Below are 27,492 nucleotides of genomic sequence, written 5' to 3'. Positions count from 1 at the left end.
TAACCCTCTGGGGTCCTCAGTCAGACTCAGTCTGACACAGGTAATATACACAGTTCAGGTCCTATGTTTGATCTGGTCTGACGTAACTTCAAGGATAGATTTCTTGCAAATTTGGGGGAAAATGCTAGACATGCTTTACCATACAGTGTCTCTCTTGCTACTGAACCTGGTATTGCCCGAATAATTCCAATACCAAAGAAGATACTGCAATGAAATTTGAACAAGACTGTGTACGGAGTGTAATGACATCATAACATTAGCTGGAAGTGGCTGCAATTTGTGTCCAAATAGAATTTATCCCCGTGCATGCACCATGGTCTGAAAATTTGTTGCCAGTACATCCACTGTTGTTACATGAATTTCTTCGACATGTTTGGACGACGCCATGCAGTTTCCCTCCAGACCATGTGAACTACAGTAACAACCACCATACGGTATTGCAAGTGGTGGTGGTGATTATTGTTTTAAGAGGAAGTACAACTAGGCAACCATCCTCTATATAATACTAATCAGAGGGAAAATATGGAAGGGGTCCGACACTTCGAAAAATGAAGATATCGGCCAAAGAAAGACAAGGGCCACGAAGGGCGTGAAGATGAAAGACACCCTAGCCCTCGCAAACCTAATAGCGCTGGGGTCGGAAAAGAACAAGAGTTGACCAAGAGAGGTAGGATAGGATAGATGAAAGTGAGGATCCCTGCACAAGTAAGTGGAAGCAATGCCATGGGGCCCTTTTTAGTCACCTCTTACAACAGGCAGGGGATATCGTGGGTGTTATTCTACCACCCCCACCCACAGGGGGTATGGTATTGCGTAAGCACCTCACAGGCTCTCCCAATGAATGTATTCTTGCTTACATTTCATTGCAATATCTTCAGTGGTTTTGGGATTTTTGGTAGCTAATCTAGTGGGACACTTTGTACTACATGAATCAAATATAAATCAGAATAATTTTTTAAACTTTATTGAATCCACCAACAAACACCTCATTTTTCTACATAATCTCCCAAATTTGAGACACATTTTTGCCACCGAATTGGCAACTCTTTTATGCCGTTCTCGAAAACAGAAGGAGAACATGTGTGCATTCAGTTGCGCACGCACTCCTCTACTGCTGCATCGTCATGAAATCGCTTTCCTCCCAGTTCTTCTTTCGGTGCTCCAAACAAGTGGTAGTCACAAGGTGACAAGTGCGGACTGTAAGGAGGTGTCCAATACATTTCCTCTGGTTTTTCCCATGTGAGGCCTTGCATTGTCGTGCAGAAGAAGAACATCTCGAATTAGTTGCCGGCAACGTTTGTTGCGATATGTAGCTTTTGTCTCAACCAAACGATGGCAGTAATAGGCTGCATTCACTGTTCTTCGTTCATGCAAGAAATCCACAAGCAAAATGCCTGCATAATCGCAAAAAAACCAGTTGCAAGCAGCTTTCCAGCAGAAAGGCATGTTTTGGCCTTCACTGGGCCAACTGCATCTTGTTCCCGCCACTCCACGCTTGCTTGTTTTGATTCCGAGGTGTAATGATGAATCCAATTTTCATCAGAAGTCACAATGTGACACAAAAAATCATATCCTTCCTCCTCGTAGCGATTCAAATGCCTCTGACCCACATCCTGGCAGAATTTCCTTTTTGTTCCTGGGTGAGGAGACGAGGAACCCACAAGGCCGACAATTTCCGAAGGTCAAGTTCATCATTGACGATGGCTTGTACACTTCCAAAGCTTATTCCTACGAGTGAAGCAATTTCAGAAACGTTTATATGCTGATCTTCTTCAATACAGTCACATACAGCACAAATGCTGTCTGCAGTGATGGTTGTCTGTGATCGTCTTTGGTGGGGCTCGTTTTCCACTTCTTTCTGTCCTGCCAAAAGTTGTTTGTGCCATTCATACACCTGGGTCTTCGAAAGAGTTGCGTCCCCAAACTGTGCACAGAGCCTTCTCAAAATTTACGAAGCTGTGGTGCCTTCTTTTCCCAGAAACTTGATGATGATGCATTGCGCAATGGACGTGTATACCTCTTGCTCGCTCATGGCGTACTTAAGTGAGCGGTCGCTCTGTGGTGTGTGACGCATCAAGACCACTACTCTGGATATCCCCACCAACGTCCTCTCAAAGCCCCACTCATTTCCATTCACTACCGGAGCCGCTAATTTTAAATACCGGTTTATATTTGATGCACCTAGTGTATAGCATAACTGTTCCTTTGTATAGTGTTAACATCTATGATGTAGAAGTGTTATGCCTGAAAACACATCATCACGTTCTGCAACATCATGGCACCATGCATATCGATGATATTTACGAGCAGTTACGTGATGGTGGTGATTTTGATGGTGATTTTTAGTCCCAACAAGAAGTTAGACATCATGGATGCCTGAAAGGATAAAAAAATAAAGGACTGTGTCACTGTTCAGGCAAGAAAGTGAAGAGTGGTACACATCTTTTTTCTGTGGAGGCTATCTACGGAACCCAGGACTCCATCCCAACAAATGCTTCGGAAAGTACCTCATGATACAAAAATATCAAAATGAGAGCACTTGATATAAAATTTTGTATATATTTACTTTGAAGGTGTTAATTGTGTAGTTATTCCCATATTTGCCTGATGTTACAGTGGAAATAGAGTTGGACTGTAATGACTGGCTGTTATGTAAGCTTTTTGTCACTGCACTAGCAGTGGCAGAACAGGTAGGGGCATAGGACATTTTCTTTTCTTCTGGCTGAGTGGTATAAGGTGTAGAGTTTCAACTCCCACTCTTATATTCTCTTTTTTCCGTCACTGTTTGAGTGTTTGTTCCTTCATGTTTTCCTTTTTCATTATCTTCCTCATCCTACAGCTTATAAAAAACAATAATTACAAGTTATAAATTTCATTGTTCGATTCGTATTGAATTTAACAATATTAAACTTAATTCTTAGAAAAATGTTATCGCGATGTTCTACCTACATACTATTGACTAGGCAGATTACCCATCTCCCTATTTACTGTGATTAAGTCAATACGGACCCAATACTGGTCATTATCGTCAAGATTATTAATAAAGGTTCTACCTATTCAATACTAAGTACCAAATACACAATAAATTCTGGAAACAATCGTGACATGATGACTGAACTGAATTTGCATGTCAGTAGTATAATAAGCGGGTTCTGCCGCACCTCCGCCGCCGCACGCCTCCTCCTCCGCCGCCGCCGCCGCCCGCGGGAAATTTGAATTTTGGCGGGAGATTTGAATTTGTAAACAAAGCCACGTGCTTTTTGACAGCTGTCATCGACAACAACGCATCGCTAACCTCACTGCTGCCATCTTGACGGGCCTAAACCTCACTAGTGCCAACTTAACCTAACTAGCATGAGGTAACCAAAGCCACGTGTTTTTTGACAGCCACGTGCTTTTTGACAGACAACAACGCATCGCTAACCTCAGTACTGCCATCTTGACGGGCCTAAACCTCAGTAGTGCCAACTTAACCTCACTAGCATGAGGTAAACAAATCCACGTGCTTTTTGACAGATTTGTAAACAAAGCCACGTGCTTTTTGACCGACAACAACGCATCGCTAACCTCAGTACTGCCATCTTGACGGACCTAAACCTTAGTGGTACCAACTTAACCTAACTAGCGCGAGGTAAACATAGCCACGTGCTGTTTTTACAGCTGTCATCCGCCATCTTTAAACCACAAAGCACTGTGCTGCCCTCTATATCGCAGTAGCTGCAAAATTCGTCACCTGTCATCGGCAGTGCTGCCATCTTGACGGGTCTAAACCTTAGTGCTACCAACTTAACCTAACTAGCGCGAGGTAAACAAAGCTACGTGTTTTTTGACAGCTGTCATCCGCCATCTTTAATTCTATTGAGCACAGTGCTGCCCTCTTTAGCTACTTACCTTTGAAATGTGGTGGCGGATAATTTGAAAAATGCTTTTTGACAGCAGCCATCTTGCATCACAAACCTCAGTGCTGCCCTCTATGTAGACAAATCCACGTGCTTTTTGACAGCCACGTGCTTTTTGACAGCTGTCATCCGCCATCTTTGAGCACTGTGCTGCCCTCTTTAGATGTTAAATTCTTCACCTATCATCGGCAGTGCTGCCATCTTGGCAGGCCTAAACCTTAGTGCTGCCAACTTAACCTTACTAGCGTGAGATAAACAAAGCCACGTGCAGCTGTCATCCGCCATCTTTAATCTATAGAGCACAGTGCTGCCCTCTTTAGCTACTTACCTTTGAAATGTGGTGGCGGATAATTTGAAAAATGCTTTTCGACAAGCAGCCATCTTTAATCCAGAGAGAACAGTGCTGCCCTCTATGTGGTGGCGGCAAATTGAAAAATTCCACGTGCTCTTGTTTGAAAACAAACTCACGTGCTTTTTTGACAGCTGTCATCTGCCATCTTTAATCAACAGAGCACAGTGCTGCCCTCTTTAGCGATTCCACATGACAGCAGCCATCTTTAATCAAGAGAGCACTGTGCTGCCATCTTTAGCTAGATACCTTTGAAATGTGGTGGCGGTAAATTGAAAAATTCTACGTGCTCTTGTTTGAAAACAAACTCACGTGCTTTTTTGACAGCTGTCGTGCAGCTGTCATCCGCCATCTTTGAGCATAGTGCTGCCCTCTTTAGCTACTTACCTTTGAAATGTGGTACGTCATCCGCCATCTTGCATCGCAAACCTCAGTGCCGCCCTCTATGTGGTGGCAGACAATTCCACGTGACAGCAGCCATCTTTGAGCACAGCGCTACCCCTCTTTGTGGCGGCGGGAAATTCCACGTGCTTTACAAACCTATATGCTTTTCTGACAGCTGTCATCCGCCATCTTTAATCCAGAGAGAACAGTGCTGCCCTCTATGTGGTGACGGTAAATTCCACGTGCTTTACAAACCTATATGCTTTTCTGACAGCTGTCATCCGCCATCTTTAATCCAGAGAGAAGAGTGCTGCCCTCTATGTGGTGACGGTAAATTCCACGTGCTCTTGTTTGGAAACAAAGCCATGTGCAGCTGTCATCCGCCATCTTTAATCACCGTGCTGCCCTCTATGTGGTGACGGTAAATTCCACGTGCTCTTGTTTGGAAACAAAGCCATGTGCTTTTTTGACAGCTGTCATCCGCCATCTTTAATCACCGTGCTGCCCTCTATGTGGTGACGGCAAATTCCACGTGCTCTTGTTTGGAAACAAAGCTATGTGCTTTTTTGACAGCTGTCATCCACCATCTTTAATCACCGTGCTGCCCTCTATGTGGTAGCGGTAAATTCTATGTGCTTTACAAACTTATATGCTTTTCTGACAGCTGTCATCTGCCATCTTTAAGCTGTAAATCCCCGATTCTCGTGTTAGAAGTTGTAAAACAGATTCTTAATCCGAGTTGTCAGGAAGGGCAACCGGTCGAAAACAATAGTGTATGACGTGAGAGGCTAGATACTGCTAGTTTTGCGTCAGGAAGGGTAACCCAACAAATTCATGCGATTTAAAAATCTTAGTCAGGAAGGGCATCCGGCGAGCATCTAGCTGTAAATCCTCCCCGATTCTCGACAGATTCTTAATCCGAGTTCTTTGACGTCAGGAAGGGCAACCGGTCGAAAACTATAGTGTATGATGTGAGAGGCTAGATACTACCAGTTTTGCATCAGGAAGGGCGACTAGTCTTAAAACAAATTCTTGCGATTTAAAATCTTAGTTTTGCGTCAGGAAGGGCATCCGGCCGTAAAACAATAGTTCGTGATTTAAAATCTAAGAAGTGCATCTAGCTGTAAATCCCCGATTCCCGTGTTAGACGTTGTAAAACAGATTCTTAATCCGAGTTGTCAGGAAGGGCAACCGGTTGAAAACTATAGTGTATGAGGTTAGATACTGCTAGTTTTGCATCAGGAAGGACAACACAACACATTCATGTGATTTAAACACATTTTTATTCCCAAGAGAATCGAACCCGAGACTACTGGGTGAGAGGCATGCATGCTAAACTAAACTGTAGGCTATAGATTTGTTCTACAGTCCTTGAAAGTATCGGCACAGTCATTCTGAGCGAGTTGTGTGGAATGCATGTGTTGGCTGAAATTGTACACGTATCTTCCGGCTCGACCTTGAACGAGGACACTGCGTGCTGATAAGCGATTTGTAACTCACGAACGTCTTCTTAGCTGAGTACCATTCAGCCCATGTAAGCTCTTAAAACACAGTACTAATTAAGGTTGTAAAATATTCTGAAATAGTCCTCCTCTGTAGTGCAGTAGTTAGTGTGATTAGCTGCTACCCTCGGAGGTCCGAGTTCGATTCCCGGCTCTGCCACGGAATGTGTAGCATTTAGCCTATGGAAGTTCCTAACGTAAACTATCATGATTGTACGGAGAGGTTAAAACACACACAGTGCCTACTCCTATCGAAAGAACCTGCACGGTACCGGCATGTAGGCTTCTCCTGGTGAAGGAGCCTGCACATGGTTTAACGCCTCCTATCAACAGCCCTTACTTAATGCTGGCTTTTTTGCACACCCCGCCTCACACCATAGTTTTACGACCGGCTGCCCTTCCTGACTAGGATTTTAAATCGCAGTATACGCGATAAATTTGTTGTAGCGGGTTTTATAACTAGATATCCCGGTACCGACACATAGCCTACTCCCACTGAAGAAGCCTGCACAAGGCTTATTGCCTCCATCCGACAAATGAATCACCGTCAAGTCTTGTACTCAAAAAATCATTTTCGAAGGAGTCTGCACAAGGTTTAACGTCCCCATCAACAGCCCTTACTTAATGCTGGCTTTTGCACACCCCACCTCACACCATAGTTTTATACAACCGGTTGCCCCTCCTGACTAGGATTTTAAATCGATATCCCGACATAGCCTACTCCTACCGAAGAAGCCAGCTTAACACCTCCATCCAACAAATGAATCACCCTCAAACACTCTTCAATCATTCTCGCTACTTCGGAAGATAGCGGGTTCGAACTGGAAGCCGCAAATGCTAGGTGAGGGACCTGCGTGATCGTCATTGCATGATCTAGCCGGATGCCCTTCCCGACGGCATAAGTTGCCAGGATTTGAATCGCGTACCCCGACTAGAAGAAGCCTGCACATAGCTTAACGCCTCCATCCGACAAATGAATCACCCTCAACACTCTTCAATCATTCTCACTACTTCGAGGGATAGCGGGTTCGAACTAGAAGCCGTAAATGCTAGGCGAGGGGCCTGCGCGATCGTCATTACATGATCTAGCTTTAGCTCAATACCTACAGGTAAGGAATACCGCGGATGTACCCTCGAGAAGTCGAGGATCGCGCGCTAACTTTCCAAGGCTCGAACTCTTAAATTCTGACACCTCGGCATCAACAGGAGGTTCGAATACGTCAGCCTGCAGGTGGGAGCTCTTGTTGCATAAACACTTCGTTCCGACTGTGCCGCAGTTGTCAGCGATTTTTTCACATCCGCTTGGTAACAAGCAGAATATTTAGCCGCTGCAGTCTGCGCGAAGTGCTCACAGTTCTCTGTATGCGTTTATTACGTACACACACATCTCCCGTCTGCAGTGAATATTATTCTTCAGCCTTTATCTTAAGGTAAGGTAGAACTGTTAGTTACTTTTTTTATTTGCAAAGCAACTTCTACGCTAAACATCTACATTCATATATGTTTATTCTTTTTAGGTACCGTTCGAAAGTACGCAATTTTATTCATCCGAGTAACAGTCTGCAGCACGTGCATTTTTTTAAAAGGTATGTTTTCGAACTTTGAGTTGTAAAGATAACTAGGTTAGATGATGCACCCTACACTACATTCATATATGTTTCTTCTTTTTCTAGGTACGACGAGAATATTATCATTCGAGTTTCAGGCTTGAACGCACGCATTTTATACATCCGAGTAACAGTTTGCAGCGCGAAGATTTTAAGGTATGTCTGACCTCTATTCGTTGAAACTTGGTTTCTTCTAAAACATCGTAACTTTAGTCTATTGATAAATAGTTGTTCTCTTTAATCCTCACGCTATAGACGAGGTGCGTACATAGCTATGTCTGCCCTCAACAGGCTGAAACTTGGTTTCTTCTAAAACATCATAACTTTAAGCAAATCATAAATAATTGTTCTCTTCAATCCTCATACTATAGACGTGGTATAATTTCAAACACGGACACATAGCTATGTCTGTCCTCAACAGGCTTAAACTTGGTTTCTTCCGAACATCGTAACTTTAGTCTATTGATAAATAGTTGTTCTCTTTAATCCTCATACTATAGACGTGGTATAATTTCAAACACATGCACATAGCTATGTCTGCCCTCAACAGGTTGAAACTTGGTTTCTTCTAAAACATCGTAACTTTAAGCAATTGATAAATAGTTGTTCTCTTTAATCCACATACTATAGACGTGGTATAATTTCAAACACATGCACATAGCTATGTCTGCCCTCAACGGGCTGAAACTTGGTTTCTTCGGAACATCGTAACTTTAAGCAATTGATAAATAGTTGTTCTCTTTAATCCACATACTATAGACGAGGTATAATTTCAAACACGCGCACATAGCTATGCCTGTCCTCAACAGGTTGAAACTTGGTTTCTTCCGAACATCGTAACTTTCAGCTAATCATAAATAGTTGTTCTCTTTAATCTACATACTATAGACGGGGTATAATTTCAAACATGCACACGTAGCTATGTCTATCCTCAACAGGTTGAAACTTGGTTTCTTCCGAACATCGTAACTTTAAGCTAATCATAAATATTTGTTCTCTTTAATCCACATACTATAGACGTGGTATAATTTCAAACACACACACATGACGTGGTATAATTTCAAACACGCGCACATAGCTATGCCTGTCCTCAACAGGTTGAAACTTGGTTTTTTCCGAACATCGTAACTTTAAGCTAATCATAAATATTTGTTCTCTTTAATCCACATACTATAGACGTGGTATAATTTCAAACACGCACACACGACGTGGTATAATTTCAAACACGCGCACATAGCTATGCCTGTCCTCAACAGGTTGAAACTTGGTTTTTTCCGAACATCGTAACTTTAAGCTAATCATAAATAGTTGTTCTCTTTAATCCACATACTATAGACGGGGTATAATTTCAAACACGCACACGTAGCTATGTCTGCCCTCAACGGGCTGAAACTTGGTTTCTTCCGAACATCGTAACTTTAAGCTAATCATAAATAGTTGTTCTCTTTAATCCACATACTATAGACGTGGTATAATTTCAAACACGCGCACATAGCTATGTCTGCCCTCAACAGGCTGAAAATTAGTTTCTTCCGAACATCGTAACTTTAAGCTAATCATAAATAGTTGTTCTCTTTAATCTACATACTATAGACGTGGTATAATTTCAAACACGCGCACATAGCTATGTCTGTCCTCAACGGGTTGAAACTTGGTTTCTTCTGTAACTTTAAGCTAATCATAAATAGTTGTTCTCTTTAATCTACATACTATAGACGAGGAATAATTTCAAACACGCACACGTAGCTATGTCTATCCTCAACAGGCTGAAACTTGGTTTATTCTAAAACATCGTAACTTTAAGCTATTGATAAATAGTTGTTCTCTTTAATCCTCCTACTATAGACGTGGTATAATTTCAAACACGCACACGTAGCTATGTCTGTCCTCAACAGGCTTAAACTTGGTTTCTTCCGAACATCGTAACTTTAGTCTATTGATAAATAGTTGTTCTCTTTAATCCTCCTACTATAGACGTGGTATAATTTCAAACACGCACACATAGCTATGTCTGCCCTCAACAGGTTGAAACTTGGTTTCTTCCGAACATCGTAACTTTAAGCTAATCATAAATAGTTGTTCTCTTTAATCCACATACTATAGACGTGGTATAATTTCAAACACGCACACATGACGTGGTATAATTTCAAACACGCACACGTAGCTATGTCTGTCTTCAACAGGTTGAAACTTGGTTTCTTCTAAAACATCGTAACTTTAAGCTAATCATAAATAGTTGTTCTCTTTAATCCACATACTATAGACGTGGTATAATTTCAAACACGCACACATGACGTGGTATAATTTCAAACACGCACACATGACGTGGTATAATTCCAAACACGCGCACATAGCTATGCCTGTCCTCAACAGGTTGAAACTTGGTTTCTTCCGAACATCGTAACTTTAAGCTAATCATAAATAGTTGTTCTCTTTAATCCACATACTATAGACGGGGTATAATTTCAAACACGCACACGTAGCTATGTTTATCCTCAACAGGTTGAAACTTGGTTTCTTCCGAACATCGTAACTTTAAGCTAATCATAAATAGTTGTTCTCTTTAATCCTCATACTATAGACGAGGTATAATTTCAAACACATGCACATAGCTATGTCTGCCCTCAATGGGCTGAAACTTGGTTTCTTCTAAAACATCGTAACTTTAGTCTATTGATAAATAGTTGTTCTCTTCAATCCTCACGCTATAGACGGGGTATAATTTCAAACACGCGCACATAGCTATGTCTGTCCTCAACGGGTTGAAACTTGGTTTCTTCTGTAACTTTAAGCTAATCATAAATAGTTGTTCTCTTTAATCTACATACTATAGACGAGGTATAATTTCAAACACGCACACGTAGCTATGTCTATCCTCAACAGGCTGAAACTTGGTTTCTTCTAAAACATCGTAACTTTAGAGTATTGATAAATAGTTGTTCTCTTTAATCCTCACGCTATAGACGTGGTATAATTTCAAACACGTACACATAGCTATGTCTATCCTCAACGGGCTGAAACTTGGTTTCTTCTAAAACATCGTAACTTTAGAGTATTGATAAATAGTTGTTCTCTTTCAATCTTTCATGCTGTAGATGAGGTTAATCTTATAATTTCAAACTCACAGCAATGTCTGACCTGTACAGGTTCAAACTTGGTTTCTTCCGAACATAGCAACTTTAGTCTATAGATAAATAGTTATTCTCTTCAATCTTTCACGCTGTAGAAGAGGTTAATCTTATAATTTCAAACTCACAGCCATGTCTGACCTCTATAGGTTGAAACTTGCTTTCTTCCGAACATAGCAACTTTAGTCTATAGATAAATAGTTATTTTCTTCAATCTTTCATGCTGTAGAAGAGGTTAATCTTATAATTTCAAACTCATAGCCATGTCTGACCTCTATAGGTTGAAACTTGCTTTCTTCCGAACATCGTAACTCTAGGCTAGCACACTTACCCTTTTATATCCTATTATTAATATGTGTGATGCAAGTGCTAACGCTACATTTATATATTTATTCTTTTTAGAAAAACCATGGAGAAGATTAACCAGCTAGGTCATATTTCAACTCCAACTACCAAGCCGTTAACAAGTCTACCGCTAAATGAGCAATTTAAAGTAATTTCACTACGAAGATTAAAAACAAAATTTGGAGAAAGGATTTTATGTGTCTGCGAAGACTTTCAAGTTTTTTTACCTAATAGATTTAGCGTGCTAACTGATTTAGAAATAGAAGAACTAAATCAACGTTCTATTTTCATTATATATCACGGCATAGAGAACAAATCTTGTGTTATTAGTTTTACTGATGCGTAAAAGCATGTACATACAAGAATTACATCGAGAAAGCAAAAGTATGCAAACATCACTACAAGTAAAATCATTCATGATAAAACTAGTACATACAAGATGTGAATAAATACTGTAGAATTGGCATATTCTTTTATTTTAGATTAGGTATTACCTTCTCCTCCTACTCCTTCCTCTCGAAGAAGAAGAAGAAGAGCAAGAAAGAAGATGTTGATTAAATTCGTAAGTATGTTATCGTCTAGCACAGTAAGTATGTTGAGAAGAGATTTTTTTCCTAAACTGTGCTTGATTCTAGTCTTGTAATATAGTGTACTACAACATCGCACTATAGTATGTGTATATATGTTTTTTGAACAGTGGTATGTATTCAAGTCTAAACTTGCACACTCTCGCTTTGCGATGCATGTTCGATAAAGATGTACCTTGACAGAGTAAGTAAAGGTAAAGGAAGTTATACACATCAATTAATGTTCTGATCACATGTTAAGGTTAACGACATCGAGTGCAGTGTTCGATTCTAGTCTTGATCACTTATCTAGTGTTTTGAGCACATCAATTAATGTTCTGATTACATGTTAAGGTTAACAACATCGAGTGCAATGTTCGATTCTAGTCTTGCTATGTTTTAATCTCATTTCATATTCTAATCACGGAGTTAACAACATCAAGTGCAGTGTTTGATTCTAGTCTTGTTATGTTTTACAATCTTGTTTTTTTGCAATGCATGTTCGATAGAGGTGTACCTTGAAAGAGTAGGAAGAGTTCGATTCTAGTCCTGCTATGTTTGAACCTGATTTAATGTTCTAATCACATGTTGAAGTTAACATCAAGTGCAGTGTTCGATTCTAGTCTTGTTATGTTTTACAATCTTGCTTTTGCAATGCACGTTCGATAGAGATGTACCTTCACTGAGCAGGAAGAGCAGCTCAGTAAGTATGTTGAGAAGAGAATTTTTTGTTTTTCTAAACAGTGCTTGATTCTAGTCTCGCAATGCTGTGTTCTGCAACATCGAGCACTAGTATGCAGTTCAAGTTGTAATAAGTTTTGAACAGTAGTATGTGTGTGTTCAAGTCTAAACATGTGTCACTGCGGGTATGCGAGCGGATAACAGCTGACGAAATTGCCCCGCATAGGGCAGCACGGTGCTCTGTTCATTAAAAGATAGCAGATGACAGCTAACGAAATTGCCTGCATGATAGCAGCATAGTGCTCTGTTGGTTAAAGATGGCAGATGACACCTGTCAAAAAGCACATGGCTTTGTTTCCAAACAAGAGCATGTGGAATTTGCCGTCACTACATAGAGGGCAGCACGGTGATTAAAGATGGCGGATGACAGCTGTCAAAAAAGCACATGGCTTTGTTTCCAAACAAGAGCGCGTAAAATTTTTCACCACCACATTTCAAAGGTATCTAGCTAAAGAGGGTAGCACGGTGCTCAAAGATGGCGGATGATAGCTAACAGAACTTTTCAAATTGCCCGCTACTACGTGCTTAAGGTAGTAGCCATAAAGAGGGTAGTACGGTGTTCTGCGGATTAAAGATGACGAAATTACCCGCATGATAGCAGCATGGTGCTCTGTTGATTAAAGATGGTGGATGACAGCTGCCAGAAAAGCACATGGGTTTGTAAAGCACGTGGAATTTGCCGTCACCACATAGAGGGCAGCACGGTGATTAAAGATGGCGGATGACAGCTGTCAAAAAAGCACATGGCTTTGTAAAGCACGTGGAATTTGCCGTCACCACATAGAGGGCAGCACGGTGATTAAAGATGGCGGATGACAGCTGTCAAAAAAGCACATGGCTTTGTTTCCAAACAAGAGCACGTGGAATTTACCGTCACCACATAGAGGGCAGCACGGTGATTAAAGATGGCGGATGACAGCTGCACATGGCTTTGTTTCCAAACAAGAGCACGTGGAATTTACCGTCACCACATAGAGGGCAGCACTCTTCTCTCTGGATTAAAGATGGCGGATGACAGCTGTCAGAAAAGCATATAGGTTTGTAAAGCACGTGGAATTTACCGTCACCACATAGAGGGCAGCACTGTTCTCTCTGGATTAAAGATGGCGGATGACAGCTGTCAGAAAAGCATATAGGTTTGTAAAGCACGTGGAATTTCCCGCCGCCACAAAGAGGGGTAGCGCTGTGCTCAAAGATGGCTGCTGTCACGTGGAATTGTCTGCCACCACATAGAGGGCGGCACTGAGGTTTGCGATGCAAGATGGCGGATGACGTACCACATTTCAAAGGTAAGTAGCTAAAGAGGGCAGCACTATGCTCAAAGATGGCGGATGACAGCTGCACGACAGCTGTCAAAAAAGCACGTGAGTTTGTTTTCAAACAAGAGCACGTAGAATTTTTCAATTTACCGCCACCACATTTCAAAGGTATCTAGCTAAAGATGGCAGCACAGTGCTCTCTTGATTAAAGATGGCTGCTGTCATGTGGAATCGCTAAAGAGGGCAGCACTGTGCTCTGTTGATTAAAGATGGCAGATGACAGCTGTCAAAAAAGCACGTGAGTTTGTTTTCAAAAAAGAGCACGTGGAATTTTTCAATTTGCCGCCAACACATAGAGGGCAGCACTGTTCTCTCTGGATTAAAGATGGCTGCTTGTCGAAAAGCATTTTTCAAATTATCCGCCACCACATTTCAAAGGTAAGTAGCTAAAGAGGGCAGCACTGTGCTCTATAGATTAAAGATGGCGGATGACAGCTGCACGTGGCTTTGTTTATCTCACGCTAGTAAGGTTAAGTTGGCAGCACTAAGGTTTAGGCCTGCCAAGATGGCAGCACTGCCGATGATAGGTGAAGAATTTAACATCTAAAGAGGGCAGCACAGTGCTCAAAGATGGCGGATGACAGCTGTCAAAAAGCACGTGGCTGTCAAAAAGCACGTGGATTTGTCTACATAGAGGGCAGCACTGAGGTTTGCGATGCAAGATGGCTGCTGTCAAAAAGCATTTTTCAAATTATCCGCCACCACATTTCAAAGGTAAGTAGCTAAAGAGGGCAGCACTGTGCTCAATAGAATTAAAGATGGCGGATGACAGCTGTCAAAAAACACGTGGCTTTGTTTACCTCGCGCTAGTTAGGTTAAGTTGGTAGCACTAAGGTTTAGACCCGTCAAGATGGCAGCACTGCCGATGACAGGTGACGAATTTTGCAGCTACTGCGATATAGAGGGCAGCACAGTGCTTTGTGGTTTAAAGATGGCGGATGACAGCTGTCAAAACAGCACGTGGCTTTGTTTACCTCGCGCTAGTTAGGTTAAGTTGGTACCACTAAGGTTTAGGTCCGTCAAGATGGCAGTACTGAGGTTAGCGATGCGTTGTTGTCGGTCAAAAAGCACGTGGCTTTGTTTACAAATCTGTCAAAAAGCACGTGGATTTGTTTACCTCATGCTAGTGAGGTTAAGTTGGCACTACTGAGGTTTAGGCCCGTCAAGATGGCAGTACTGAGGTTAGCGATGCGTTGTTGTCTGTCAAAAAGCACGTGGCTGTCAAAAAACACGTGGCTTTGTTTACCTCATGCTAGTTAGGTTAAGTTGGCACTAGTGAGGTTTAGGCCCGTCAAGATGGCAGCAGTGAGGTTAGCGATGCGTTGTTGTCGATGACAGCTGTCAAAAAGCACGTGGCTTTGTTTACAAATTCAAATCTCCCGCCAAAATTCAAATTTCCCGCGGGCGGCGGCGGCGGAGGAGGCGGCGGAGGAGGAGGCGTGCGGCGGCGGAGGTGCGGCAGAACCCGCTTATTATACTACTCATGTCAATGATGGACTTATGACTAACAAATAGAGAAACATTTTGACATATCATTCTGTAGAATAAATAGAGAATTGGAATACCAGAAAGAAGACATACACTAGAAATGATTCAAACCATCTGGGGCAGCATAAAAAGGTCATGTTTTGCAGTTTTATTAGCAGGGCACTTAAAGTCCCCTTAAAAAGACAAAATTTTGAAAAAGAAATGAATACAATAATGGATATTTCAAGAATTATGTAGATAAAATAAAAATAAAAAATTAATGAATAAACCCAAATCAAGAGTGTGGCCATGATTACCTTTCACAATAGACATTCTTATGGACTAAAAAAAGATTTTTAACAGACATTTAAATAATGATAATATAGTTTTGTTTAATTCGCATAAAATCAAGTCCAATAAATTTCATAAATCGGGAGTGTATTGCATGAAATGTCAAAACTGTGCAAGACAGTACAGAGGATAGGCTGGCAGGAGCCTAGAGATTAGACAAAGAGCATGTACAGTAAATGCAGTCTGGCACAGAAGATTCTCAGCAACAGGTGAGCACATGAAGCAATACGATCACAAATTTATGGAAATAGAGACGGACATGAAAATATTACACACGGTAAAGAAAGGAAAGTTTATGGATGTTTCAGAGGAAATATGGATGTATTTAGACCAAAGAAATAATAGCTTGTAATTACACACAGAAGAAATAGACAGCGAATGAAGTAGATCCTGTCGTTGACTGATCTCTCCCCTCCCATTACGTAACTAGTAGCGACTATTTCCTTACAACCCTCTAGTATCCTCCCAACAGTCACTCGGCAGCAAGATAACATTTGTTTTGATTTAGACAAGAGAGTAAAGTTGACATTGCATGCGACAAAGTTTTCTGTCTACAACTGATCCAATAAGTGAGTAATAAATAGTCTTTAATTATTTTATGTTTTTTGTAGGATGTTTCCTAATTTTAAATTTGTTTTCTTATTTTAAAGGAATGAGACAGTTGTTTGTCTCACATGGTTAATTCATATCAATTAAGGTGAAGGTCTAATTGTTTGTGTACGAGATGTCGACAAGCAGCCATATCTGTAAGTTACTCAATTATTCAACTGATTTTTTAATTGTAAGACTATGAAATTAGTTAGTCCTTTACCATAGAAAGATCAAGAAGGAATGAAAAGTAAAGCAGGTGGCTCAAGACAGAAAGAGCTGCTATTAATTAATGTTCAACATATCTTTATTGAATTATGTAAATATTCATTTCATATAATGATTTTATTATATGTTTTGTTTTTTGTTTTTGAATTTTAAAGGTTTCTACAATATGAAACACTTAGTGTTGTATGTCGATAATTGAACGGTTGTGACAAAAAAAGACATTAGTTTTTAACATTTTGACATATCATTTTTATTTCTTTACTGACTTGTAAGGTAATGATTGGATGTGTGACCTCATAAGGAGACTGCTTAATAGTTTTATGGATGTCTAAAATTATGTTAATGAGGAAGGGTAAGGATTGAGGTATAAGTGCGAGAATATTTTGGTAATTTACACTGCTGCAGAAGAGACCCACTGTATGGATGTTAACGACACTGTGCTGTTGGTAGGTTAACCGCTGGGGACTGTATTAGCATTGTTTAATCAATCAATCACTACTGATCTGCATTCAGGGCAGTCGCCCAGGTGGCAGATTCCCTATCTGTTGTTCTCCTAGCCTTTTCTTAAACGATTTCAATGACATTCGAAATTTATTGAACATCTCCCTTGGTAAGTTATTCCAATCCCTAACTCCCCTTCCTATAAATGAATATTTGCCCCAATTTGTCTTCTTGTATTCCAACTTTATCTGCATATTGTGTTCTTTCCTACTTTTAAAGATGCCAATCAAACTTATTCGTCTACTGATGTCATTCCACGCCATTTCTCCGCTGACAGCTTGGAACATACCAATTATTATACCAGTTCATGAATTAAGTAATCCTGGTGAGGGTCCCATACACTGAAACCATACTCTAGTTGGAGTCTTACCAGACACTGATACGCCCTCTCTTTTACATCCTTACTACAACGCAGGCAACCAGGAATGAGTTAACTGTAAAATTTATTATGTCCAATAACGGACCATTATATTGGTATTATAAATTTACTCATTCAGGACAAATATTTCATGTTCCCTATGCGAATCAACATCTATATCAACATACCACTTAGTCGAGCAGCTCATCTCCTTTCTCCCAGTTCTTCCCAGCCCAAACTTTGCAACATTTTTGTAACGCAACTCTTTTGTCAGAAATCACCCAGAACAAATCGAGCTGCTTTTCTTTGGATTTTTTCCAGTTCTTGAATCAATTAATCCTGGTGAGGGTCCCATACACTGGAACCATACTCTAGTTGGGGTCTTGCCAGACACTCATATGCCCTCTCCTTTACATACTTACTACAACCCCTAAACACCCTCATAACCATGTGCAGAGATATGTATCCTTTTTTTTACAATCCCATTTATGTGATTACCCCAATGAAGATCTTTTCTTATATTAACACCCAGATACTTACAATGATCCCCAAAAGGAACTTTCACCCCATCAACGCAGTACTTAAAACTCTGAGGACTTTTGCTATTTGTGAAACTCACACAACCTGACTTTTAACCTCGTTTATCATCATGCCATTGCCTACTGTCCATCTCACAACATTATCGAGGTCATTTTGCAGTTGCTCACAATCTTGTAACTTATTTATTACTCTATAGAGAATAACATCATCCGCAAAAAGCCTTAACTCTGATTCCACTCCTTTTCTCAAATCATAAATACAGTATATATACATATAAAAAAACATAAAGGTCCAATAATACTGCCTTGAGGAGTTCCCCTCTTAATTATTACTGGGTCAGATAAAGCTTCACCTACTCTAATTCTCTGAGATCTATTTTCTAGAAATACAGCAACCCATTCAGTCACTCTTTTGTCTAGTCCAATTGCACTCATTTTTGCCAGTAGTCTCCCATGGTCCATCCTATCAAATGACTTAGATAGCCAATTGTGATACAGTCCATTTAACCTCCAGAATCCAAAATACCTGCTATATCTCACTGGAATCTTACAAGTTGAGCTTCTGTGGAATTACCTTACCTAAAACCGAATTGCCTTCTATCAAACCAGTTATTAATATCGCAAACATGTCTAATGTAATCAGAAAAAATGCCTTCCTGGTCTGTAATTTTCAGCTTTATGTCTATCACCCTTTCCTTTGTATATAGGGGCTATTATAGCAACTCTCCATTCATTTGGTATAGCTCCTGCAACCAAACAATAATCAAATAAGTACTTCAGATATGGTACTATATCCCAACCCATTCTCTTTAGTATATTCCCAGAAATCTTATCAATTCCAGCCACTTTTCCAGTTTTCAACTTTTGTATCTTATTGAAAATATAGTTGTTATCATATGTACATTTTAATACTTCTTTAGCATTAGTCACTTCCTCTATCTGGACATTTTTCTTGTAACTGACAATATTTACATACTGCTGACTGAATACTTCTGCCTTTTGAAGATCCTCACATACACACTCTCCTTGTTCATTAATTATTCCTGGAATGCCCTTCTTGGAACCTGTTTCTGCCTTAAAATACCTATACATACCCTTCCATTTTTCACTAAAATTTGTATGACTGCCAATTATGCTTGCCACCATGTTATCCTTAGCTGCCTTCTTTGCTAGATTCAATTTTCTAGTAAGTTCTTTCAATTTCTCCTTACTTCCACAGCCATTTCTAACTCTTTTTCTTTCAATCTGAACCTCCTTCTTAGTCTCTTTATTTCTCTATTATAATAAGGTGGATCTTACCACCTTTAAAAGTACAAACCTGTTTTCACATTCCTCAACAACTGCTTTAAACCCATCCCAGAGTCTGTTTACATTCTTATTTACCGTTTTCAACCGACCATAGTTACTTTTTAGAAACTGCCTCATGCCTGCTTTATCAGCCATATGGTACTGCCTAATAGTCCTACTTTTAAAACCTTCCTTTCTATCACATTTATTTTTAACTACAACAAAAACAGTTTCATGATCACTAATACAATCGATTACTTCGTTTTCTCTATAGAGCTGTGGTTTTACCAGCACCACATCCAGGATATTTTTCTCTCTAGTTGGTTCCATCATTTTCTGAATCAGCTGTCCTTCCCATATTAGCTTATTTGCCATTTGTTGGTCATGCTTCCTGTCGTTCACATTTCCATCCCAATTGACATTTGGTAAATTAAGATCTCCCGCTACAATCACATTCCTTTTCATGTCGTTTCCTACATAACTTCCGCTCAGTGCTTCGTCAATTGGAAGAGTTATTATTTTTTAATATATTGCTACTCAATTTCCCACATGGTATGTACCTTTAAAAAGACTGTACTTGTGTTTACATTGTTTATGTTTTCTTCGATATTTACGCTTTAATTTACTTCAGGCTGATGATGACCTATTACTAGGACGAAACTAGTCCCTATGTAATTTAAACTATTTTCATTTTGTATTGAAAAGGTGGACCAATAATAATATATTATTTTACTCTATTGTAATCACAGTTCAATACGGACCTATCATTATGAAACTTATTTCTTTTAAATAATTCTGAATCCGTGTCAGCACTACCCTTTCCCAGTCTGTGCACTCCAACGACATCAAGTTGCCTATTATCTTTAGAAATGAGCCTTACACCTAGAATTTCATGTTTCTCATCTTTAACTTTTTCGTAGCTTACAAATTCTTCCTTCACCAGAATGAATACTCCCCCTCCAACCATTCCTATCCTATTTCTACGATACACACTCTAGTTTTGTGAGAAAATTTCTGCATCCATTATATCATTTCTCAGCTATGATTCAACTCCTATTACAGTATTACAGTGAAGGCCATCTAGCTGCAGATCCCTATCTCCTACCCACCCATTAGGATCTAGAAATTTCACTCCCAGTTTCCCACATACCCACTCCATAGTCTCATTTAAATCCCCAATCACCCTCCAGTCAGTATCCCTCCTACACAGTATTCCACTGATAACAAACTTCACCCGTGCTGCATTTACCAGATCCCACACATCCCCAATTATGTTGGTACTTATATTAGCTTGCATTATGTTGTTGGTACCAACGTGAAAAACTACCACCTTCTCCTTCCCCTCCTCCTTCTCTTCTACTTTTCTCAGCATCTGCCTCAACCTAATTCCTGGATAACATTCTACCCTGGTTCCCTTTCCTCCACACACTTTCCCCATGTGTCTATCTTATATCTTATCTTTATCTTATAATGTATTTATTCCTAATAATAAGAACTTAATCCTCTTCCTGAAGATATTCCACTTCAATCAACAAATCAACCTGTTAAAACATTACTAAAAAAAAATTTGAATTCATTTTGATAGAGATTCTAGAGTTTTATATAGCCGTAAAACTGATTTTCACAAAGCTAGTTAGGAAGAGACACTAATTATAACAAATGAAAAGCTGAAGATTTTTTATATAAATGAACCCCAACTGAGCTCGGGCACTGCCGAGTATCTCAGCTGGTTGGAACAAGGAAATTCCACTTTTCACAACTATTTGAAGCAGAGAGTCACATACCTCTGGCGTGAGGTAGAAGAGCTCGAAGTAGTGGCGCGCGTGATCCAAGGCGATCTCCCTGGCCATGGTAATGTTGGTCAGCGTCTGTTGCAGGGCGAATATGTTGCGGCACATCTTTTGTATTCCAGCATCGTCTATACGCTCCATGTACTGCGCCGAGCTGATGAGGATCTTGGCTATCAGATGGCCGAGGCCTTCGAAGATGTACTGAAAAATTAAAAACCAGAAGTTCAACCTGACATCCAACAGATATGCACCGTCAACAAGTACATAAATCTTTCTTGAAATGAGAATCATGATGATGATAATTTAGCAACCAAGCCCCTTCGTTGCATTTGCAAGAAAATGACAATCTTAGTGTGAATAGTCACGACCAGAGGCCCTAGAAAAGGGTGAGAAAAATGCTTCATTACCAATGATTAAAAATTTTCTTAAAGGTGATAAAAATGAAGGCTGTGATATACAAGAAGAAAAGGTGTCGAGAGGTAAATAAGGTTGTTAAGTAAGCCGAGGTAATTTTTATTAGCTTAGAGAGAGTTGATAATGGGAATGGGTGTGTCGAAGAATTCTAGAAAACTCACTTTGCTATGTTAATATTAATTCTGCCTAATGAACCCTTTTCCTGGCAGCACAGCAGAGAGTAATATAATATACAAAATGTCTAATTATTTTTTATTAAATACTATATGCTATAAGAGAAACTGTTCCATCAAAATATTTATGCATGAAGATAACTGAAGAGATTCAAGGTATGTTAACACAATGCTGCACATCATTTGGTTACGTCTAAATATACTGTATTTACACATTGAAAAATAAATTAATGTTAAAAGCATTTTAGATCAAGTCCAATAAAGGCAGTGTAGCAGTCAGTTTCAATGTCTCGAAATGCAGGATATTGCTGTCAGAACTTCACCAGATTTATGGCATATAGTTGTGCGTAATGACACCTCACAGTGAATCCACCTCGTCATTATTCAATGTACAGAGTGTATCAGAACTATACTGTCGTGTTAAGAACAATAGTGCAATCGGATTGGTGGAGAAACATTTTTCTTTTTGATTAATGAGGTTGCTTCGTTATTCTTGTGTGCGTGATTCAAATTGATGAACTCGCCATATTTGCTAGGCCGTACCACAAGCCACTGCTGTGCATGATGGAGACGGAGTATGCACAAGTTTCCTCGTCTCTTACAGGCAATATGCACAGTTCGTTTATTAAACTGCGCATTAAGGAATGGACCAGATCGTTTCTCCTCTCGTCTGTTGGTCGCAGTAACCATGCCCCACGATTGTGTATTCCTTCACTCACAACATTGTAAATGGAATGAAGGAAATAATGGTTTGATTACAGTAGATGTTCAATATACCGCCCTCCTACTTCGATGCAGTCCAGAGACTCTGATAAGGAAAGCTGCCTGTATTCTTGGTACAAATTCATCTTCTATTTCTACAGGGTTCGCCGAACAAACTGTACACTGCCTATTGGCTCTGCATGTGTCACACCTTTCCCTTCCCTCCTCTGACATACAGCAACAGGCAGTGCCTTGCTCTTAATACAACACGAAGAACATCCCTATACTTATGATACATCGTGTATAATATTTATTTCACATTGAACATCTTACAGGGTACATAATTATCTCGTGCAGTGATATAATATTTTCAAAATCCAATGACTTGATTAGAATGGCAAATTAATACATTTTTCCAAAATTGCAAAAAGATACATGTGGTGAATTACACAGGAATTTGCCAAAAAAGGTGAGTTACCTAAAATAGCAAAAAATATTAAAAAATACTAAAATTTGTGATAGGTCATTGTCTTAATAAACTTGCATTTTGTGCAACAGACATAAAACCCCCCATTTATATTGCATCTACAAGTACCTTACAAGCTAGAAGAATTCATGGAAGTGAAGGGTCCCTAGTTAACCTCCTTCGTTTCACCCTATTCTATTCCTTCTGATTGAGAAGAAATCATGCACATCCTTGCATCTCTCCCCAACAACAAAACGTCAGACAAGGATTCCAGAATTGCCAAACTTCAGCAAATGGCTGCTCCCAGCACTGTTGCCAAAATGGAACACATTTTTCATGATATATGGGAATCAGAAACTATTCCCAATGAGCAGCATATGGAAGAGATGTGAATAACTCTTCATACACTTGCCTATGAATTGCACTTCAAAATCACATAAACTGCAGATCAGTAAATATCAAGCCAGCTCCTGCAACACATGTAGCTGTAGTTCAGATCACAAAATCGTGGGTTCAAACCCAGCAGAGTCCATTCGACATTTTATGTTCTAAGACATCGACATGTAAAAGAACTCTGATGACATTTACTGTTTACCGCACTAAATTAAGACTCAGCCATAGGTAACCCATTATTCCTCCATCTTGAGAGCAACACAGAACGTCAAAATTGAACTGCAGACAGTCTAGATGGCATCATATTAAAATATGTAGACAGTAGGGATGTTAATTGTGCTTAATGGTTATAACTGGAGCAGTTACTCAAAAATACTTGTTAATGTTAACGGTTAAAAATAACCTCTATTACAAGAATGGTCACTTATTAAAGGTATCTAACATTTGCTGTAATAGTGAAATATGGTGTCAGCCCGGTGGTCTCGGGGTAGCATGCTGGTCGGGTCAGAGATTTTTAACTGCATCTGAGAGTTGGTTCGAGAAGTCCATCGATGTAGACTCTAGGAGTATCTATCTGATGGTGAGATGACGGCCTCCGCTAAGAAAGCCGAGAATAACAGCCGAGGGGATTAGTTGGGCTGACCACACATCACCTCATAATCTGCAGACATTGGGGGTGAGGAGCAGTCAATTTTAGTAGGCCAAAGGCCCTTTGGAGCAGGCAGCGTCAGGGGACTAGGAACATGTACTAACTGCAAGGCTGATGTAAGTAACCAAAGTTAAGAGTCATAACAACTCCCTTTTATGCAAATACATCTCTGCTGACAGATAGTTCACTCAAACACGGAAAAAAACATGAAGTCCATCAGCGAAAAATTACATCCAAATAACAAAAGAATACTGTAAATGAATGTAAAATACATGCTTCAATAACTTCATAGAAAATCCACGGCAAGTGCTTAACAATTAAATGAAATAAGTTTCATAATGATAGATCCGTATTGAACTGTAATTACAATAGAGTAAATTAATGTATTATTTGGGTCCACCTTTTCAATACAAAATGTAAATAGTTTAAATTACATAAATGATTAGAGACTAGTTTCGGCCTAGTACTAGGTCATCGTCAGCCTAATGCAAAATTAAAACACAAATAACGAAGAAATTAAACAATGTAAAGACACGTACGGGCTCGTAAAAGTACATACCATGTGAGATATTGTGCAGCACTATGTTAAAAAATAACTCTCTGAAAGAGATTCATAATAAGTCCAGTGCATATTAAAAAGATGTTATAGATAGGAATCCTTGAGTTGCTGGAATATGCTGGCTCCTTTAAAATGCAGGTATCCAATTGAAGAACCACTGAGCCAAAGTTACGTCGTTTATTTATGAATGAAGTTCAGTGCGCCATATAGCATTAAAGAGTCCAGTGCGCAATAAAAAGATGTTATAGAAAAGAATTCTTGAGTTGCTGGATAAGGAGATTAGAATATGCTGGCTCCTTCAAGATACTGGTATCCAATTGAAGAACCATTGAGCTGAAGTCACCTAGTTTATTTACGATTAAAGACCAGTGCGCCGTGTAGGATTAAAAAGTTGATAGGGATGGAAATTTTTCAGTTGTTGGTCAAGGAATTCAACATATGCTGGCTTCTTAAATTTGCTGCTGTATTTTCGAAGAACAACCGAGATGAAGTTACGCCGTTTTTTAAGATATTCATAGACGTAAAAACACATGGATGCTGGAAAGGCTCTTCAGTTTTTTGGAACTTGAAGGAAGGAAATTGTTGCGTGTGGAGGCTTAAGAATCCAGAGATACGCTACATTATGTTAAAAAATAGAGATCCATAAAAAGGTCCCGTGCGCCGTATAAAAGTAACAAGTTGTAAAAGTAATACTTAAGTTGTTGGTCATGGAAATCGAAAAAGGTTGGTTTTCAAGCGATGCTGCTGTTCATTCAGAGATCAATTGAAATTACTGTACCGTAACATTGTCTTCTCAAGATGTTTATAAACTTGAAATAAATGTCGATGCGAAGTAAGATGCTAGAAGAAAGCTCTTCTCTTTCTAGAATCTTGAAGGACGATGGATGTTACGCGAGGAGGATTAACATATATGGAGTTAAATAAAGGTGGATAGAAATTCGCAGTTCAATGCGGACCATATATTTGACTCTGAATAAATGACAGCAAGGAAAGAAAGAAAGAAAGAAAGAAGAAAGAAAGAAAGTAAATTGGACAGGTGGAAGAAAATATTTAAATAAAATATGTCATAAGGGAATTTACGCGTGTTGTAATAAGCTGAAGAGAGAAATGGGAATAGGTGAGGTTCAAAGGAAATCTTGAGGAGGTGAAGGGAGAACGAAAAGAGAAGAAAAGTGGGAGGGGGAGAGGATATTAAGGTGGGGCTGAGGGATGTGGAAATATGGAAGATTGTTTAAGAAAAGTACTATAAATAGAATGAAAAATCGTAACTCCGCTATTACCGGTCCCAAGCCCGGGGCCTCGTCTATCAAGAGACGGGGAAGCGAGGAGGGGAGGAGTAACAACCTCGTTAAAAAACCTGGGTCCATCTGGCTCCGGGTGGTAGCACCCAGTAAGGGCCCCTGCCTAGGGTTACAGGTGAAACCTGGCCAACAGTCTTGAAGGCAGAAGAGGAACTCTGCTTTAGTTCCGAACGGTGGAGAGAGCGGAAGAGCCTAGTGGAGTGAACCATGAACAAAAATCAAATTTCGGACTAACAATCTGATCTTATCCTGGAATCTAATTCCTCACTTTGTATTTTATACAATTTCAATTGCAGTATGGAAAGTCCGCTGAATGAAGGCACTACCCCAGGTGGTAACTCGAAAGAGAAATCCACCATTGCGTCACGCAATGCATTGGGACTAAAGGTTCTGGGGAGTCCCAACAACTGCAATCAGAAGGTTGAGTCGGAGCAACCTTGGAATCCTTCTAAACTAAAATTCAAAAAGGAATTCTTTTTTGGCACTTTAAACGTAAATTCTCTACTCAAGACTGGTAAACAAAAAGAACTAGAAATACTTCTAGAGAAAAACAAAATTCAAATTTTGGCAGTTCAAGAAACTAGATTCCTAGATGAAAATGTAACAGACACTTGTAACTACAGGATCTTTAAAGGCAAACCAGCAATCAAAATTATGAAGGGGATGCCACTACTTGGTACAGCTTTCTACATTCATAAAAGTATAATAGGAAATGTAACAGAATTTAAATCCAACTCAGAAAGAATATCTCTCCTATCAATTAAATGCAAAAACAAAACGTACACACTTGTTAATTGCCATACACCAATAAATGAAGACAATAGGAAAAACCCTCAGAAAACAGAGGAATTCTGGGTTCGTTTGGAAAATGAAATATCCAAAATTCCGAAAATGAACACCATATTACTATTAGGTGACTTCAATGCACAAATAGGTAGAGAAAAGAAATTTAGAAATGTAGTAGGACATTACCCAGCCCACAGAAGAACAAATACAAATGGTATTAGGCTAATCAGTCTTGTTACAAGTGAACTATGTAATGCGAGTGGAATGTATTTTTTTTGAACACTTTATTTGTAAAATACGATGTGATGTTTTATTTTTATTGACCTAACCTGTACTGTATAATATTGTAACACAGGCATTTGTAAATAGTAGAATTCTGTTCTATAGTTCCTGGAAAGATCCAGAAAGTTTCATAACTTTTGTACAGGGTGTGTTACTTTGTTTGTAGTGTATTCTAGAAAATATTTCTGACTGTTCTGGAAATACGACATTCGTGATCAGGCGTATTCTAGAATGTTAGTCAAAGTTCGCGATCGAAAGTAAGGTTGTGATTGGTGAGTCTAGGTGGCAATAGGGAACTCATGCACGCTGATTGGCTGCCTCCAAGGCCAGAAATTCCTATATATAGTGAGCGAGGCGGTGTTCGAATTAATTCGGTATCCTGAAATCTGTCGGTCTTGGTCTATCTGCCTGCGAGCAGCCTAGCTGGTTGACGTCCCCCGGTTTCCGGGATGGCACACTCCTCGGCTAAGCATTCTTGAATTCCATTCCTGCTAAAATTTCGGTAATGTTCCGATTTGCTTTTCATACAGGAGTCTGCCCTAACCTCGCCTAGATTCACCAAATTAGTTACTTATGACGGCTTAGTTTTTTCAGCTGGACTTACCTGTTCCTTTCTGAGGCATTGCCATTTCTTGTTTCACTAAAATACGTAGGTTGTAGTTTAATATTATTTCCCTTGGGGTTTGCCAATGGTAGTTCTGTATCACTTGAGGTATGCTAGATTTTGGAGAAACTTTTCCACTTCACTGTATATTGCATTGTACAACTGCTACGAAATAAGCTATGTATATCACTGAACTTATAGCTTGTAACTTGGA

The 27,492-nt window shown here is 39.7% G+C and overlaps 1 protein-coding gene across 2 annotated transcripts in view; it reads right to left on the bottom strand.

The window, feature by feature from the left end:
- The window catches only part of Sec8 (Secretory 8), a 206,885-nt gene that overhangs the window by 4,646 nt on the left and 174,747 nt on the right, over window positions 1-27,492 (bottom strand). For both annotated transcript variants that reach the window (XM_067156380.2, XM_067156381.2), the window contains one exon: window positions 20,944-21,150. In XM_067156380.2, coding sequence (XP_067012481.2) covers window positions 20,944-21,150 — 207 coding nt within the window. The remainder of the gene's footprint in view (window positions 1-20,943; window positions 21,151-27,492) is intronic.

The sequence above is a fragment of the Anabrus simplex genome, chromosome 12 (assembly GCF_040414725.1).
Source record: "Anabrus simplex isolate iqAnaSimp1 chromosome 12, ASM4041472v1, whole genome shotgun sequence".
Lineage (NCBI taxonomy): Eukaryota > Metazoa > Arthropoda > Insecta > Orthoptera > Tettigoniidae > Anabrus > Anabrus simplex.
This window is presented reverse-complemented; position numbering and strand designations above follow the sequence as displayed.